General features: G+C 31.6%; 1 protein-coding gene across 4 annotated transcripts in view; it reads right to left on the bottom strand.

The window, feature by feature from the left end:
* LOC143234186 (serine/threonine-protein kinase OSR1-like) overlaps positions 1-16,961 on the bottom strand; it is a 70,476-nt gene that overhangs the window by 39,932 nt on the left and 13,583 nt on the right. For 2 of the 4 annotated variants that reach the window (XM_076471346.1, XM_076471345.1), the window contains exons 2-5: positions 11,280-11,515; positions 7,566-7,678; positions 6,325-6,433; positions 765-906 (exon numbers count right to left, since the gene is read on the bottom strand). In XM_076471346.1, the coding sequence (XP_076327461.1) occupies positions 765-906; positions 6,325-6,433; positions 7,566-7,678; positions 11,280-11,515 (600 nt within the window). Of the gene's footprint in view, positions 1-764; positions 907-6,324; positions 6,434-7,565; positions 7,679-10,612; positions 10,642-10,822; positions 11,057-11,279; positions 11,516-16,961 lie in introns of those variants that run through there. The other 2 variants (XM_076471348.1, XM_076471347.1) reach the window with 2 other exon arrangements.

The raw sequence follows: 16,961 nt of genomic DNA, 5'->3' as shown, positions 1-16,961 counted from the left end.
GATTGAATTATACAGTAATTAAAAGTTTCTGTTTAGAAATTCCTGTTGCAGAATTCAGGTACAGAAAAATAAAATTGGAAAGAAAAGTTTTTTTAAATTATTTAATTACAATTACTCTTTATAACTCAAACCTTTATACAAAAAACAAAATAAATGAATTTCAGATCTGTAATTAATTATCAATTTCTGTTGTTTTTTCAAAATAATTAATTTCTGAAATTGAATATGGTTTATGTATTCTTAAAAAAAACCATTTAATTTTCAGTTCCTTAATACAAGCTAAATGTAAACAACTAAACATCTTAAAACTAGCAACATCCTTACAGGAATTTATGATGTGAGAATGAAAGAATCTTAAAAGGAAATCATGGATAAGAAAACAGGTTTAATTCAATCAGGTAGTCATTAGTGCTGATCTCTGAAAAATCTCACAATGGAAGTGTTTTTTATGTATGGTGTCTGAGTACAAATTTTTACTACTAAGAAGTTAGGATCTATGTTCAATAGTCTTGTTTTGTAAGTGCATTAAAGTTTTGATAAAAATAAATAAAACCAATTATGATTTTGTTTGTCCAAGAATTTTAAGAATAACTTAGTACACTCTGAAATTCCTCAATGAATAAAAATTAATTGAAGAATTTCAGATTTATATATATATGATTTAAGCAGTCATCTGGATTCTACAAGATAGTTTTGACAATTATAAGGATGAAAGGTTTTACTAAATATGATAAGCTTATAATTATGTGATGTGAATATTATACCTGTGAATCTGCCCATTATTGTGAAAGTATTCCAAACCCCTTGCCACTTCTTTCAGAACTGTTGCTATGGTAGCTTCATCAAAAACCCCATGGGTGCAGTCTTCTCTTTTTACCTTGTGCTGAATTATATCTAAAAGTGACCCTATAACATAACAAAACTCAGTATATTACAAATATTAATATTAAATTAATATTTTACATTTATTTAGTATCCTTATTTATAAATTTTGTTCATCATGTTGTGGGAAGGAAAATTTATTTTAGAGTAATAATCTTTTTTTTTTCAAACCAGAAATTTTGTGAAATTTTCTTGATTATAATAAAATATTTGCTTTAATATTTTGTAATTTATTTCATTTGTCAGTAATTTTCTTTTAGTTTTTAGATTTGCTGAAAGTTACTCAAGAACCGTCTGTACTTGTTCCTAATTTTGAAACAATAAACTAGAAAGAAGGCAGCTAGAAAACAGCACTCATTTCAGTTATTGAGATACTCTTGTCTGTCTTAACAGTTGAATTTGATTGTCACCGTCACAATACACCCACAGTTTCAAAACACAGAACACAATCCTTTTTAGTTTGTTTTTTTTTATAACAGGATGTTAAACCAGTTAAAGAATGTAACATATTTATAGTGAACCATTAGGCCTAGTTACTGTGATATTCGTGTGTACTGATGTTTGACAAAAAAGTTCTAAAGTATCTTCATTATGCAGATCCAGAGCTGTTAAGCAAATAATAAATCAGACACAGAGACCAAAAGGAAATAATAAACATAAGAGAATTTGAAAACAAACTTTTTATTCATATCAGTGTTTGTGTTACCAAAATAGTATTGTGTGTAAATACTGTTTGACTATTGAGGTTTAGGGCAAGAATATAAGAACTAAAACCCAGGAATAACAGATAGTCAAAATCAAGAGACAGAATCAATGGAATGTACCACTTCTTGTGTTTAATATGATTACCTGACAACACTTAGCTCACAGGCAGTAGATATGAGATAACCTCTAACCAGTACCTTGATAAATGGCAGCGTACAACACAGATTTCAAAAAAATTATGGTCTTGACAATCCCACTGTAAGAGGCAGGGTTCATCTGTCACATTTTTAATCCATTTTGAACTGTAGTGCTTAAAAACTGTCAATGTTCCTCTGGTAAAGGGGTTAGGATTATTTTCAATCAATAATTCAAAAAAGTTAATTTACTTAAATTGTACTTTATTTGTAAAATTGCTATCAGTAAAAAGTATGCAAAGTTAGCTAATACAGAGAGGATTTATCTACTAAAATCTAGAAAGCAACAACATAGTGGACATCTGAGCTATAACAGAAGTATGTATTTCAGCATATGTTTCAAAACCCAGTAGACACCAATTGTTCAAAAGGTGAATAGAAAAAGTTTTGAGAACAATAGCAATATCATAAAATTTTGAAAAGCAGTAAATAAAGTCCTTAACTTGTGACACAGAATAACAGAAAAACACAAATATTAAACATTAGAGCAATCCATTAGGCAAGGCTTCAAATCAGGAAAAGTTAATTTCTTCAAAAAAGTATTTAAAAAATTCTTCCATCTGTGCCATCATTACAAGATAAAATTAACCAAAAATAAGAAAAACATAAAGTTAAAAAAAACTTGCTTATCCCTACCTCCATTATGAAATTGTATAAGAAAAGATATTGGGTTGAGGAATAATTCGTGAGCATTTTTTCAAGTTAAAAAAATATATTCATAAATGAAATGCTTTCGCAAAATATTTCATGTCATTTGGTAGATAATTTTTTGCTCTAATAGATGGTGTGTTTGATTTTCATATGTCTTTAATTTTTGCTTTCATTTTCAGCTCATTAAATGGAATGTCAAGTGGACAAAATCGAGCATTTTCGACACCATCTGCTTTTCGCATTTAATTTCTTGCAATTTCGTTTACAACAATGCATACTATATACCTAGGTATTACATGAAATAAAGTATCATAATAAATGTTTTGGGTGTAATGTGTTCATGCATTGAAGTATTATATAGTCTTGCATGTAATGCTTGAATGAAATTATTTAAAAACGCTCAAGAATTATTCCTCAACCTAATAGATCCAAGCTATAAACTGAGAATTGCATAACAACAAATAGTAAAGGTGAAAACAACTCGAAGGGACCACAGAAAATGTGAATCTCATGACAACAACAGAAAAACTCAATACCCAAAATTCTGGAAAGTATTTGCTTCTGAAAAGGTAAAAGAGAAGAGGTATTTAAATAAAGATTTGACCAACAATGACATCTAACAATTCATTAAAGCATTTCCAAACTGTGATCAAAAGATAGGACAAATGAGTTCAAAGATTTAGCAAATATGTTTAAATAAGTCTAAAAAAGGTTCTGGTCAAATTGATGGTGTTAAAATAAATGTACTAGCCCATAAGGCAACAAGCACATTACTGATACTTCTGAAGGTAAGTTTGAACCAAGAGAGCAGCAGGTAGCGAAACACACGTTTGTTTTTTGAGAGAGACAAAAAGTGGAATTGTTGCAAAACAAATAAAACATGGTTTGAGCCTTGAAGTAGAGGTGATGGAAGACCCAAAACATTGTAATTGGGAACAATAGTTGAATATTTTGTGACATTAATTGTAATTTTGACTAATGAATTATTTTATGTAGCATTAAACAATATAATCAATGCTTGTAGATGATCATGCCAGTACATTAATTGAGTCAGTCATTCAGCTTTACCCAAGAACACGGATCATATTGCATGTTTTGTATCAATATCAAATTTATTTAGGAAATGTTTATGCACAGCTTTAAAGCACATATTTAAAATGTAATTTCATTTATTTTTCTTGAAATAGTTGGTTAGAATCTTCAAAATAAATAATATAAAACAATGTTCCATCAGTGAAGATTTTTAGACCTACAATGTTTGTAGAAGAATGACATAAACAAGTAAGAGAAGAAATTTATAGAAATTAGTAAAAACAAATTTAGTTGAAACATTAACAAAAGCATCATCTTAGCTCAAATGTCTGACAAACTTTTTTAATATGTAAACATTATTTTAAAATTTAAATGTATTAAAAATGTTTTTAGGAATTATTCCAATAAAATTTAAAACAAATTGTACAAGTAAAGGAAAAATTAAAAAAAGGAAGTAAATGTAGGAATGGCTGATACCGATTCTCCAAAAACAATACAAATAAGGTAGCAAAGATGGCACTTGCATCATCCCTACATAATGGGACAGACACACAGTGTAGTGGAATGTTAACAGATAAAAATAGGATAAATTAAACTTAACTGTGATTTAATAGTTTTGTATATTGATATATGTTAATTCTTTTCTAGATAGTACAGAAAGCATTTAGATTGTTTTTGAAGGATTGATATTAGCCATCCTTAAGTTTACCTTATTTTTGTCAAGTTTTTTCTTTACTTGTTAGCTTGTTTCAATAATGGAGTGTTTCAATAGACACAGAAAGGTTGTTATTTACACTCAGTGGCCACTTTATTAGGTAAATCTACCTAGTACTAGGTATGACCCCTTTTACCTCCAGAACAGCCTGAATTATTCATAGTATGGATTCAACAAGGTGCTAGAAACATTCCTTAGGGATTCTGGTCCGTGCTGACTCAATAGTATCACACAGTTCTTGCATATTTGTTGCCCACACAGGGATTCTGGTCCATGCGGACACAATAGCATCACACAATTCTTGCATATTCATCACCCACACATTCATGCTGCAAATCTCCCATTCCACCTTATTCGAAAGATGCTTTATTGGACTGAAATCTGGAGACTGTGCAGACCATTGGAGTAAACTGAAGTCACTGTCATGTTCATGGAACCAGCTTGAGATTATGCGTGCTTTGTGACATGGTGCATTATTCTGCTGGAAGTAGCCATTGGAAAACGGGTACACTTTGGCCATAAAGAGATGCACATTGTCAGCAACAATGCTCAGCTATGCTGTGGTATTTAAACGATGCTCAATTGGTATTAAGGGGCCTAATGTGTGCTGTAAAAACATTCCCTACACCATTACACCACCACAATTAGCCTGTATCATTGACACAAGGCAGTTTATGCCAAATTCTGACCCTACCACCTGCATGTTGCAGCATAAAATTAAATTCGTGAGACCAGGCAATGTTTATCCAGTCATCAGTTGTCTAGTTTAGGTGACCTCATGCCCAATGTAGCTTCATCTTCTTGTTCTTAGCTGACAGGAGAGGAACCTGGCATGGTCTTCTGCTGCTGTAGCCCATCCACTTCAAGGTTTGACACAGTGTGCATTCAGAGATGCCTTTCTGTACACTACTGCTGTAAAGAGTGGTTATTTGAGTACTTGTGGCCTTTCTATTAGTTTGAAGGAGTCTGGTCCTTCTGTGACCTCTCTCATTAACAAGGTGTTTTCACCCATAGAACTGTCGCTCACTGGATGTTTTTTGTTTTTCACATCATTCTGTGTAAACTCTAGAGACTGTCATGTGTGAAAATCCTAGAAAGTCAGCAGTTTCTGAGAAGCTGGAACCACCACATCTGTCACTAACAATCACTCCACAGTCAAAGTCACTCAGATCATGCACCTTCCCCATTCTAATATTTGGTCAAACAATAACTGAACCTTTTGACTATGTCTGCATGCCTTATATATTGAGTTGCAGCCACGTAATTCGCTGTTTGGCTATTTGCGTTAAAGAGGCAGGTGTACCTAATAGAATGGCCACTGAGTGTATAACCAAGTTCTAAATACAATGAGGTTCTAACTGTAATATTTATTGCTTAATTTATTATTGGCTGGTAATTCATGTTTCACCCTGTTCTAAAACTTCTTAAAGAAACATCAAATTTCTGTAAGAAAGCTAACTTCAAGGGGTAGTGATAAGGTAATTTACACTACAAATAGGATGTTTTAAAAATTACTCCTAGTTATTAATGACACTTATGAAAGTATGTCACCTCAGTAAAACTAGTTGACACCATTGTTTTGTTTTTTGAGTTATTATGTAATAAAAAAGAAACAGAAGAAAAAAGAACAAGAAATTCAAACATTCTGCTATAATATATACAGACATTCCCAGAACTACTGACTCACTCATTACATACATAGAAACTGTTGTAAGAGTAAAACTGTATAGTATTGTAAAGTTTGATGGCCTGTTGAGGAGATGTTTAATATACAATTTTGTTGAACAATCTGAGCCATCCCAACAAAGGCAGTACTACAACCTGCCTGATTTTCAGTATAATAAAAAATTTACTACACTTTGTCCCAGACCCTACATTAAAACAAGCATAACATAAAATACTTCTTATTTTTAACCATCACGTACATTTCATATTAAATAAAAATGAACATCAGAAATCCTGCCTACACCAACAGCAGGTAATAAGTTTAATTCACAACAGTCTTCCTTCCTGATAAATCTTTCTTTTATTTACAAATTTTTACTTCATTACTTTAAACCATTTTTTTTTTCAAAACACAAAAATAATTGAAATAGAATGAATTTAAAAATAAATACACAGTAAAATATGATGCTTATCACTTACCTCCTTCAAGAAGTTTGATCACTAACCATAATTCTTCCTTAACAACAAAGGAGGTATAATATTTCACAACATTTTCATGATTGCATGCACTCATTGCCTGGATTTCTTTCTGGGTGCATAATTAATAATAAATGTTTAGCATTAAGTCCAGTCAACAGAAATACATATTACTCTATATTTGAACCAATGGTGAAAATTCACAATCTCTTTATAAAACATACTGGTTAAAATTTTAGCACTCTTATTGAATGTATTAAACATATTTGATACAGAATATTTAGAAAGATTTAGTTTTACTTTCAGTGGCATTAAAACCTCAGCTGTGCTTGTTTTGTTGACAAGCATATAAGTGATTAACTTTTTCTTTTATTCGATCTGTAAAACTTGATGTAATTGAGTAATATTGACAGGAATAACTTCAAAGCTTGAATTTAAAACAATATACTTTCCACAAGTACATTGTTTTTGGAAGTAAAATTAATAATGTAAAACAAATTATTTTGTTACATTTTATAGAGCCTAAATATCTTTGAAAATCAGCTAAACACTTCTCATAAGTGATTTTTGGGTAACTAAAAGATAATCGTTTGATGTTCTTTTAAAATAAAATTACATAATATAAATACATCTCTGACTTAGTTAAAATTTGCAATAAATAAATCATGTACATTCTTCACATAAAATTTCAAAATTATGACCATTAATCATTTTCAAAAGTGATAACAGTTACCAGCAAGATGTATGTTGTTGTTGTTGTTTTTACACAGTACTTTTAAAAATATTATTATTTGAAACAGTTAAGTCGACTTGGCACAATTATATTTCATGAAGTTTTTTTTTTAATTAACTTAAACAGACAATTTATTAGAGTGTTTTCATTTGACTACTTTTTATCAACAGAAATTACAATACAGTGCTGTTAAATGTTTGTTATTATCTTTTTTATTTGTTGATTGATTGATTGCAAGCTACGTATGAAAAAATTAATTAGTAGTTTGGAAACTTTCTAGTTCTTTCTGTGAAATGTTTCAGGGTTGTAAAAACGGTTTTAATATTTGATTGTGTACAAAACACTTTGTTCTGTTTAACTTTACACAACAAAGTAGATTTCTAATGCATTATTCTGTTTACATAAATTTTATATAAAAAGTAATTTAATGCACAAATACTGTGAACAATCAGGAAAGCTCATTAATAAAAATACATCTTTTTTTTTCAACTACACTAATTTGTTTACTCACAAGAAGTTCTTCCATACTTGTGTTCCATTTTTCCAAATTGATTCTTTTGATTGCACAATTTTCATTCCTTGGTTTACATACTGCACTATGTACAATTGCTGTTGCTCCAATTCCTGTGAACAAATTTTTAAAAACAATTTTAAACAAAATTTACTCAAGATATTAGTTTCACCTGCAAAAATATTATAATAACTGTTTCTTTGGTATTTCAAAATCTAATATACTTTAATTTTGACAGATCCATTAGCAATTTTACCTACAGAAAATTTTTAAAGTCTTAATAACTTAGTCAATTATAATTCTAGTTAGTGAATCAAGATCATCTTATCATATATCTGTGGACAATCCTCTATATTTTGCAAAAAAAATAAAAATATTTTATATTTCAAAATAACATATTTAGATGCTTTTAGTTTTGTTACATTGAATAACTAAATCTATAATATTTTCAAATAATCATACCAAGAACCTAAGTGTAATTTTGTTCTATTAATACATTATTTTAAGCATGAGTGAAACTCATTAATAACAGTTATATACATTTGTATTCTGCACAAATAATTACAATAAAGAAAAACCTGAAATTCCAGCAATCAGTCTGTTGTAGATGTACCTGTATTGTTAATACATTTCATTAACTGTATATTTCCAAATTTATAGTTACTCAAGAAAAACTGAGTAAATTACTTAAAATTTAAGGGATTACAATAATCTATAACAGTACCAACAGTTTTTTCAAACATACTTCAGTTTGTTTAACTACTTGATAAAGTGAATCAGTGTTTTTATCTAATTAATAAAGTCCTTTACTTTGGAATTATTTGTTAAGAAATTCTGAGCAGCAACTCACTCAGCTATGACTATACATTTTCTTGACAAACCACACAGTATCAGTAATATTTACAGCTTTATCCTGACACTATAAAACAGCTTCTACACTTGAGCCTCTGTCCACTAAGAAATAGTACAAAATTCAACAGCTTCCACTCTCTCTCTCTCTTTTATAATAATCTGAAAAAAATTAGGTAACACAGATTTCTCCAACAAGTACACACATCAAAATATGGTTGATGAATATTTTGATGTTCTAAATGCTGTAATTGTACTTCATCCTTATAACTCAGACATTACTAATAATAAATTCACTCTCCCCTATCAATCTACAGAATATTTAAAATACAGCACCAACAGTAGATCCATCAGATACTTACAAAAAATACCAATCTAACTATAAATGTGTGTGCTTTTCTAATATCTAGACACAGCTTATAGTAGATGCACTCTCTTCTTAAAATACATACTAACCAAAAGTAGATGCACTCCTTTCTTAATATACTTATTATTCCACAAATATGCACACTCTCTTTTAAAACTACTTGCTATGCCAACACTACTTTGTCCAAACAATCAGCTCATGACTATTTGTACTTGCAATTTTCATGAGTTTATTCACCTCCAACTTTTGGTTCACATATTTCCTGGAAATTCATAGAACACCAGAAATATCTCTGTTGTAAATTTTTTTCTCACAGATTGAACTGCACCACTATTATAACACATTACCTCTTTATTACCCATAAGCCAGCAACAGTAACTATATTCTCTTCTTACAATCCACAGATCCATTTTTTGTCTTTCAACCATTTCAAACCTATAAGTAGAATTGAAACCTCAAACAATTTTAAACAGTGTCACATTTGCATTATAGTGTTCTTTCAACTTGCATTTGTTGATTTTCATACACTTAATTATCTTCCATTTGACTTGTTTCATATACTTATAGGTTTGGTGTTTTTAGTTAAGCACAGGATGGCTCCTACCCTGCTAAAATATATATTTGTGTCCCTTATATTTATCATTTTCACCATTAAATCCAAAACAAAAAATGATGATGCAATGACACTTTCAGTTCCCTTAGTTATTTTAAACATCTCAATTAAATCCTCTCTAACTCTTTTTTTCCAAGATGAAATAATTTCATAGATCATAAGCTGACCCCCATGTGGCAACCTTTCTATCTTGTGTATTATCCAAGCAACCCTCCTCTGAAACCTCTCCAACAATTCACTACCTTTTCAAAGGTAAGAACACATCATTGGACACACTTCAAGTGTAACCTAACCAGTGACCTATATGATAAAATTATAACATATTCAGACTTGTATCCAGTATTTCTGCAGATATAACCTAAAAGCTATTTGTGATACCACTAGTAACAGCACACTGCTATGATGATGATGAGATTTATTAACTAGATTACCAAAGACGTTGGACTGGAAAGATGTAAGAATCATAACTAAATTATGTTTATAAAATATAGATTATTGCATATACTCACTTTCTTATATGTAATTTAACATTATTTGGAGAAGTTTTTAATAGTATTCCCTGTTATGTAACATTATGTATTAGATTTTTTCTTCTGGTTCTTTTTTCTTAATTCATTGATACTGTAATTATTATATGGTGTAATGTGATATCAACAAAAGTACTTCTTTAAAAGTTTAATTTAATCATTTATGTTTGAGCTTGAAATGTTTAGCAACAAAGTCCTGGCTAGATACAACTTATTAAATTACCGATTTCTGATTTTTTTTTTTTAATTGTGATTTCCTTAGTTGTAGTAGTAACTTTACATTAATATTATATGGTTGTTTGATATTGTTGTGACGTGCTCTTTTGTTGGGGTTGTTCTTTTTAAGTTAAAATATAACTTGCTTGTGGAAAATAAAGTCAGTACACATAATAATAACAAACTCGTTAAATTTCTTCAAGTTTATAAACACTACAGGCTACTGCCACCTGTACACAGTTCTAACAAAAATAACGTTTGGTCTTCAATATAGATTTATTCATTAAACCCTTTACTAAAGTCAAGCCTAGAGATACAGCTTTTGAGTGGACTATTTAATTTTTTTCTTAGCAGTATTACAACGTTTCGATAGTTACCTGATGATAACCACAGGCATGATCAAAACGTTTTAATAACAGTATTGTTACTGATATCGTTAAACAAAAAAACAAACCAATATACGTTATACCATTACCAGGGTTTTTCATAATGTGCAGTTGATAACTGGTTATACACCTGTAAATTTTAAGTTCAAGTAGTCAGATATTAAAAACAAAACAACAACAAAAAATTTAATATTAGAGAATTCCATTAGAGTAAATAAGCAAGTGTATTTATTATAATAGTCTTTATGTTTGGGATTGTTACTAGGCTTGTATATACGAAATGTTATAAAGCGCCGTACATTTAAAAAGGAAGGTAAAATATAATCCAGTTGAAAAATCCGTAGGAAAAGCACTGCGAAAATAGCTTATAAGTTATAGCAGACATTAACACTGATCCTAATAATTCACTGAAACTAAATGCCAAGTACTCTACACACTGATCACTGACTAAGTGCTTTATTGATTCTCGTGTTAATTGCATATTCTTCGGCCAACAATATGTTTACCATCATTAAACTTCTAAATTTTCTAGAATCACTTCTATTATTTTACTTTTCCTTAACATAAAGCGCCCTCTAACAAATATCTAAATTAAAACAGTAATAAATAAAGATTGTAAAACAAGTCAGAATAAATTATTTGACACTATATCTATATTTTCTTGCTTCATAAAATAAAGTTCATTAAATTAAATATCATACACTACGAATGGAATTACACCATGAAAAAAAAACCCTGTTTTAAAATAATACCAACCAATAATTTCCCCAACTTCATAGTCTTCTTTTTTATTTGACCAAACATCTGATGCACTGTTGTAGGAATTGCTTACTTCAGCCATTTTAACAGCTAAGAGGTCACCCACGCTCCTGCTGAGTGCAAGGTCTCTTAGCAACACGTCTTTAAAATCAAATACTTGACTGGAACTGATCTTATGACAAGGACTTGATGGTTCCGAATCGGTTCTGTTGCTCTGGCTGGTACTTGTTTTTCTAAAATTAAGGTTTAAATTAATTACATATAAGATTGTGAAATAACGAAATCTACATTTTTTATTCGTTTATTATTCCATTTATCATTTAGTTCAACTATGAATGTTAGTTATATTAAATTTGAAGTGTTAACTTATCTTCTGAGTAGAGCACATTGATTTTGAGCATATACATGCTACGTATTATAATTTATCTCAAGCTTCCAATTTATTACGTTACGTATTATAACTGTATGAATCTAAGTTCAATTGTAATATTAATTTAGAAGTTAATTAAATGTGGAGATGTATCAACTTTGTAAATCTGTTACATACAGAACTATGCCTTCCAATTTCACCCCAACTCACTACATATACATACAATCGACTCAATCACATGGTAAAGTCATGTCAATTAATGGAGGATATAGTACCATGAATACACACACAGCTGTCGGGCTCGGCCCTACTAAAATTTTAAAAGAAAAGTAGACAGCTATATAATGTTTTAATAATTGAGAATATGGATTTTCAAATCAGACATCAATAACATGTACACAAATATGTCAGTTCAATAAATATTTAATCTCCTTGATACATAGAATATCAATTTACATTATTCGTTCTTTATTTATATTTTACTGAACTTGTTTTGCATACATATTTTTCGTGCAATAAAAAGTTACAAATGGTCGTTATAGCAGAAAAATATGTGCTGCTATCTAGCAACCACAATGGAACTATCATTCATGAAACATAGAAATAATATACGCTTATAAACTGAATTCACGTAGTTTTCCTTTCTATTATTTCCCCACAAAAATACGTGTCGCAGAAAAACAGAATAATATTACTAGTAGACAAGCTGTGAGACACTCAATAATGCCAACTTGGTGCTCAAATAAGGCTATAACTCAATTTTAGCATTTATTTGTAAGCATCATAGAGCAATAGACTGGATTATGTGTTTGTGTTTGAATTTCGCACAAAGCTACTAGAGGGCTATCTGTGCTAGCTGTCCCTAATTTAGCAGTGTAAGACTAGAGGGAAGGCAGCTAGTCATCACCACCCACCGCAAACTCTTGAGCTACTCTTTTACCAACGAATAGCGGGACTGACCGACACATTATAACGCCCCCATGGCTGAAAAGGCGAGCATGTTTGGTACGACGGGGATTCGAACCCGCGACCCTCAGATTACTAGTCGAACGCCTTAACACACTTGGCCATGCCGGGCCCAATAGATTGGATGTGACAGCTATTTTATCTCGGCTCACCCTTACGTATTAAACGTGAATTTTATAGAAAAAAAAAACTTTGCAGTCAAAAAAACTACTTGTACTGATTAATTTTGCAGGCTCACATTTTTTATTTAAAAAATGTGCTAATAAATGAAACATAGAACTTGGTGCAGAAAGAGCCCTTTCCGAGCGGCAATCCGAACGTTTTAATTTTTAGATTTGCCGCTAGAAAAAGTACTGTGACGTAATAGTTGCCAAACAAACCGCCAACGCCAGCGCGTTGAATATAAATAAACATGGCCAGTGCATACGGAGAAACAGAGGCGGAGTCTGTTTTGACTTTGTGTTCTGAACGGTGTTGAGTAGCGCCATATCAATTCGAACCTACTCTGAACGAACCTAGAACAGTTACTTTTGGCACAGATCTGACAAGTTCCAGTGATGAGGACAGTTCCACGAGCGAGAGTAGCGGAACTGTGAGTGATACTGATAGCGCCCAGGCCGGTTGCGAGTCGGTCATACCTCCAGTAGAAGAATGGTAAGCCTAAGTCATGACAACAAATATGGTCTATATTGTTTCACGTGCAATTTTAAGCATCTCGAAACCTGTCTGGTGTTTATAAATTATTGGTATCACAGACTGGGTTTTATTTGTTTATACATTGCCGACTATGGTAACTAAAACTCGGCCCTTCTACAATCATTGTACCGGGTATTTATGACTGGTAACAAAATGAATTTCAATTATACGTCATAATTCTGTAAAATCAAAATAGGTGTAGCAGTCTGAATAGTTAATTTAATATTTACCATAAACGTATAATTTATATCATGTATTCCGTATGTTTGTGCAAGGTATTGGTGTGGTTCATGCGAGCAAATGCTAACCAGGAGAGAGTGCATTTGTTGTGGCTCATACGACAAGGTGTCAAACCGATTAAAAGATAAAGAGTGCATTACCCAGACTCATACTATGAATTTGTTGACCAGTAACTATGTTATCATAAAACAAACATGAAATAGAAATATCAAGACAAAAAATAGTCTCACAAAGTATGTAATCCGAAAAAAGCACCGATAGATTTTCATAAAACACCAGCACCATATCTTTTAATTTATTTTTTAAATTTCCAATAGTACAGAAAAAATATCACATATAAAATATTTTACATGAACCTCTTACACATTAGTTGTGGATGAAATAAATTTATTCTTCATAATAACAATTTTATTTTGTTCTTTTGCAGGATGGTACAGAGGGGAAAAGAGAGCCATGGAGTTCGCTATTCCAAGAATTTGGCGTGAATCCACTAATCACTCAAGCAATTGCTACTTCTGCATGGTGGACCCTTCGAAACGTCTGGCCGACAAGAATGCATCTGCTATCATGTATCCGGACCTTCCATCATCCATCGTCCCAGTGCCACACTGCCCTGAGCTTCCTCTACCCACTCCGCCAGAAATAAAGCAGCCATCCTCAGAAGAGAAGGTAGACTTTGAAGATCCAGATTACAATTTCAGAGGTGCAGCTGGTGAGAGAAACCCATACCAAAGAGACCTCAATGACTTGATCAGAGATTTTAGTCTTGCAAAGTCGAATGCCGAGCTTTTGACATCTAGGGTCAAGGAGTGGGATTTCTTAGATGAAAGTGTGCAAGTCACAAGTCAGAGGAAGCGTCGCTGACATTTTTCAAGCTTCTTCACTCCTCAAGATGGACTCTGCTTCAGCCACAATGTATCCGGTCTATGTGAGGCAATTGGAATTGCCTGTAACCCGAATGAGTGGCGCCTCTTCATTGGCAGCTCATCCAGAAGCCTCAAATCTGTGCTGCTCCTAAACGGGAATAAGTATCCGTCTCTTTCCCTGGTTCATTCGGTGTACCTCAAAGATGAATACAACAGGGTCAAGACCTTGTTAGAAGCCTTGAAGTATGGTGAGTATGGCTGGGAGGTTATCAGAGACTTCAAAATGGTGACATTCCTGATGGGTCTCCAAGGAGGTTTACCAAGTTTTCCCGTTATCATTTTCGTTCATTTTTGTATAACTTTAGTATAAATACATGTAAATTTCTAAATTTCATTATCCAGGTCATAAAAGCAAAGTTTGAAGGGAATAATGGTCATTTTCTTTACTTTTACAACATAAGCAATTAAGAAATAACACATACTATCCAGGAACAAAATTTGTGTTACATAGTGTAATAAGTAAAACGTATATCTCTTTTGACATTAAAATCTATTCATGTTATGAAGTGAAATTGATAAAGATAAATAATAAAGATGTCACAATGCATTTTTGTTTTATCTGTTTCTGTCAAGAATAGTAAGGCATCATAAAACTGTTGTGAGAGATTACCACAAGTGTTTATGAAAAGAAAATTACAGAAGAACAAAATATCAACAATAGAATATTCATCACGGAATTAATGATGTCTATATGATTTTTTTATTGGAGTTAGCATGAAAGTTACATTTCCATGTCAGTGGGAATCACACAGTGTAATGAATTAGAAAATCTTAACAGACGATACCTCAGATGGAAGTCTGACGGGGCATAGCTTTAAAATGGGAAAGTCTACTGCCACCATGTCTCTCTGATATATACTTTCCCGTATTGAATATTTTATACCTTCTGGTAATCTTGAGTTCAGATTATGAATCCGTAAATCAGTGATTCGCATCCTGTTGCATCAAAAACAAACTTCGCATTTTGAAGCCTCGAGTGCGTTACAAGAGAAACGGTCAACCCCCAATATTCGATCCGACAAGAATATCCAACGAATAAGCAAAGTGTAGTATTGATTAAATATTCGCTTTTCCTTTAGTTGTCTATCTTCAAAATTAAAGATTACAGTGCGAAGATAGCACTTTGTATAGCTTTGTATGAAAATCTGAAACAAACAAGTAAGATCCGGTTATCTTGAATTGCATTTTGTGTTTGTTTCTTTCGTGATCAGATTAGATTTAAAACATAGTAAGTTGCTGCTGCAATGTTCATAATATATCGATTGAATATAATCCAAAAATTACCTTATGCTAGTATCTCTGAATAATAGGACAACTCTTCGAATTAAAACTTACTGGATTGAAAATTTATTTTTCGCAACATCATTTTTCTAAATTATGATCTCGTTGTATTTTATTGTTTGTTTTGGATTTCATGCAAAACCACTTGACGGGGAAGGTATCTGTGCTAGCTGTCCGTAATTTAGCAGTGACAGACTAATCAATACCACCCACCGCCATCTCTTGGGCTACTCTTTTTATAACAAATAGAACTGACTGTCACATGACGCCCCTACGAGTGAAAGGGTGAACATGTTTGATTATGGCGAGTCGAACCTTCGACCCGCAGGTTGTGAGTCGCGTGCCCTAATCATAAGGCCATATTGGTTGCTGATCTCGTTATATAAAAACAACGATCGAATCACTGCTTTTTACATTATTCCTTTCACAACACAACCATGTTGTGTATATATTTTTTTAAAAAAACAAGATTTATAAATTATCTATATTTTATTCTAATCAAAACTGTTACCTTTAAAAAAATAAACTCCGAACTTTTTATTTTTAAATAAAAAGTTTATGGTTTATTACACTTCGTCAAAGTTGTGTTACATCCAGTATTAACTTTGTCCTTTCCAAGTAACAAATCGTGATTGAAATGCATTAATGAAAATCTATCATGAGCACGTGATTGATTACACGTAACGATCTTTGCAATATCTATTAATGACTCTGCAATAAGATAAGTGCAAGTGATTAGTCGAAACCATGCTATAGTAAACATTATATTATGCCTAAAATCTTCATGAATCACATATACACGAATATAAAAAAATACTCATTCACATATATTGTAAAATTACATGAAAAATTGTATTTCCAACAGCAACCTCAAAGTGGATGTTTGTACCTCTTAAAAACAAAATACGTCAATATATCCGTTATTACAAACGAACACAGAATTCTACACATGTCCACCAACTTTCATCAAAACCCGATAGTTTTTTACTGAATTATAGAGCAAAAATAGTATGAAGAATCGATCTTCATGTTTACCAATGTAAATATTTTGCTTCCAAAATCTAATCGCTTCTTATTTCAGTTATATTCCCAATGTACACCAATTTTGGTCCAAATCCATTCAATCGTTTTCGAGAAGACTTTTAAGCAAATACACAAATAATCGTAGGTACACACTGAAGTGAAAACATAACCTCCGTC

The sequence above is a fragment of the Tachypleus tridentatus genome, chromosome 12 (assembly GCF_004210375.1).
Source record: "Tachypleus tridentatus isolate NWPU-2018 chromosome 12, ASM421037v1, whole genome shotgun sequence".
In the NCBI taxonomy this organism is placed as follows: Eukaryota; Metazoa; Arthropoda; class Merostomata; order Xiphosura; family Limulidae; genus Tachypleus; species Tachypleus tridentatus.
This window is presented reverse-complemented; position numbering and strand designations above follow the sequence as displayed.